The sequence below is a fragment of the Propithecus coquereli genome, unplaced genomic scaffold (assembly GCF_000956105.1).
Source record: "Propithecus coquereli isolate 6110/MARCELLA unplaced genomic scaffold, Pcoq_1.0 Scaffold65, whole genome shotgun sequence".
Taxonomy (NCBI): domain Eukaryota; kingdom Metazoa; phylum Chordata; class Mammalia; order Primates; family Indriidae; genus Propithecus; species Propithecus coquereli.
In genome coordinates this window covers 5507891-5509875 of record NW_012152507.1, presented here as the reverse complement: position 1 = coordinate 5509875, position 1985 = coordinate 5507891, and the positions used below count along the sequence as shown (strand labels likewise).

General features: G+C 38.2%; 1 protein-coding gene across 1 annotated transcript in view; it reads right to left on the bottom strand.

Annotated features, from left to right (window-relative positions):
* Positions 1-1107: 1107 nt before the first annotated feature.
* RPS3A (ribosomal protein S3A) overlaps positions 1108-1985 on the bottom strand; it is a 5495-nt gene continuing 4617 nt past the window's right edge. The window contains exons 2-3 of the mRNA XM_012660061.1: positions 1727-1830; positions 1108-1379 (exon numbers count right to left, since the gene is read on the bottom strand). Of these exons, the coding sequence (XP_012515515.1) occupies positions 1123-1379; positions 1727-1830 (361 nt within the window). The 3' untranslated portion in view covers positions 1108-1122. The remainder of the gene's footprint in view (positions 1380-1726; positions 1831-1985) is intronic.

Genomic DNA, 1985 nt, shown 5'->3' with positions numbered 1-1985 from the left:
AAAAAAAAAAAAAAAAAAAAAAAAATCATCTTAGGTAATGATGAAAAGTGATTGCCTCATTTGCATTTTGTGAATTTTAAATCCTAGTTTAAAAAAATGAACTTATCAATACAATTACAGCCAAGGGACTTTAAAATATTTCCAGAAATGGAATCATAAAATCTTAGGGGAAGGCCAGGTACAGTGGCTCATGCCTGTAATCCTAGCACTTTGGGAGGATGGCTTGAGGCTAGGAGTTCAGTATCAGCCTGGGCAACATAGGAAGACCCTGTCTCTACAAAAAATAAAGAAAATTAGCTGGGTATGGTGGTGCCCGCTGTAGTCCCAGCTACGTGGGAGGCTGAGGCAGGAGGACCACTTCAGCCTAGGAGTTTGAGGTCGCAGTGAGCTATGATGACCCTACTGTACTCTAGCCTGAGGCTACAAAGCAAGACTTTGTCTAAAAAAACAAACACACAACTTAAGGGAATGTCAGAAATAAATGTAACGGTATAATCAGTATGTATCATTTGGGACCGAAACATTTTGTCATCATTCATTCCCACATACAGAATATTCCAAAACTGGGTGGCTAGCCAGACACATCTGAAATGATACGGTTTACTAAAACCTTTTTATGTCCAGCACTGTACTAAGCATGTTTACATGGATTTTTAATTTCATCCTCACAATTCAATGAAATGATATTCTTACCTCCATTTCACAGATAAAGAAACCAAGGCTTAGCAAGCTTAAGTTACTCTCCAAAGAGAACACAATTAGGAAATGGAGCCAAGATTTCAATGTCACACCAAAGGCTCTGCCACTACTATGCTCTATTGCCAGAGGTAATCAAAAGACTCTTTCACTATAAACTCACTTGATTTTGAGATCCAAAGATACTCAGAAGACAGGCAAAACTGCCCACTTGCACCCAGATGTTCCTCAAAAAACCACTAATCCATGAAGCAAAAAATCCTGACTTGATGATAACCCAATATTAAATGTTGGATTTAAACAGACAAGTAAAATAGGAAGGTCATACCTTGCCAACCCCAGAGTGAGCACTCAATAATAACAAGAAAACAATCAAGGATTTAAAGTGAACTCAACCACAATTTTATGATATGCTCCTTTCTGTCATCACATCATGACATCCTTGGTCACACACTGCATAGCACTATGTATTCTAAGGGAAACTGCTGGTCTCACCTGCCATTTTTTAACCATGGAACACATTTTGTCACGGGTAAGGTCCATGCCATGAAAATTAGTCAGGCAGTTTTTGCCCTGAACATCTTCAGTAATCAGCTTGAATTTTCTAAATGCAACTTCATCGTTTTGCAGATCAGCAAGGCTCACTTCAAATACACGACCCTTGAGGCCATCGGATGCAATTTCTACAAAACAGGAATCAAATGTCTAACAACAGTAACCACATAAGCAAAGGCAAGCCTACAGAGTCATGCACATAAGTTGAGGTTAGACATTAATAAACATCTAGATGCCAATGGCTTATCAACAGTGCTCATTAGGAGCTCAAAACTACCTATACACGTTTTTTCTTAGTAATTCTAAACGCACCACCTTGCTTCTACAGTGTTGTACCAAAAAGAAGCACCACAGGTGTGAAAGCTGACATTTCCTTTAAAGTCTTCCATCACAGGACCAACAGCAGATCCAGATGCTGGCAACAATATATACCCCCCAATTTAAGGAGAATACAAACCAAGAGTAAGATACTCACTCGTTCCTTGAGTTCTGGTGACTAGTGTTTTCCCAATATTTCTTATATTGAACATAGCAGGTGCCTTCACATCATACCAATCTTTCTTAGAAAATGGATCAACCCTAAATTTTGAAAAAATGATTAAGTTTCATTGCAGATCACATAATTCTGTGATATGTATCTTTTTTTTACTTTCCTCATTCTAATGCTGTTGTCACTATCATTTCTCATCAAGATTTTAAAAAGCTTACTGGCCACCTGAGACTGGAGTAAACTA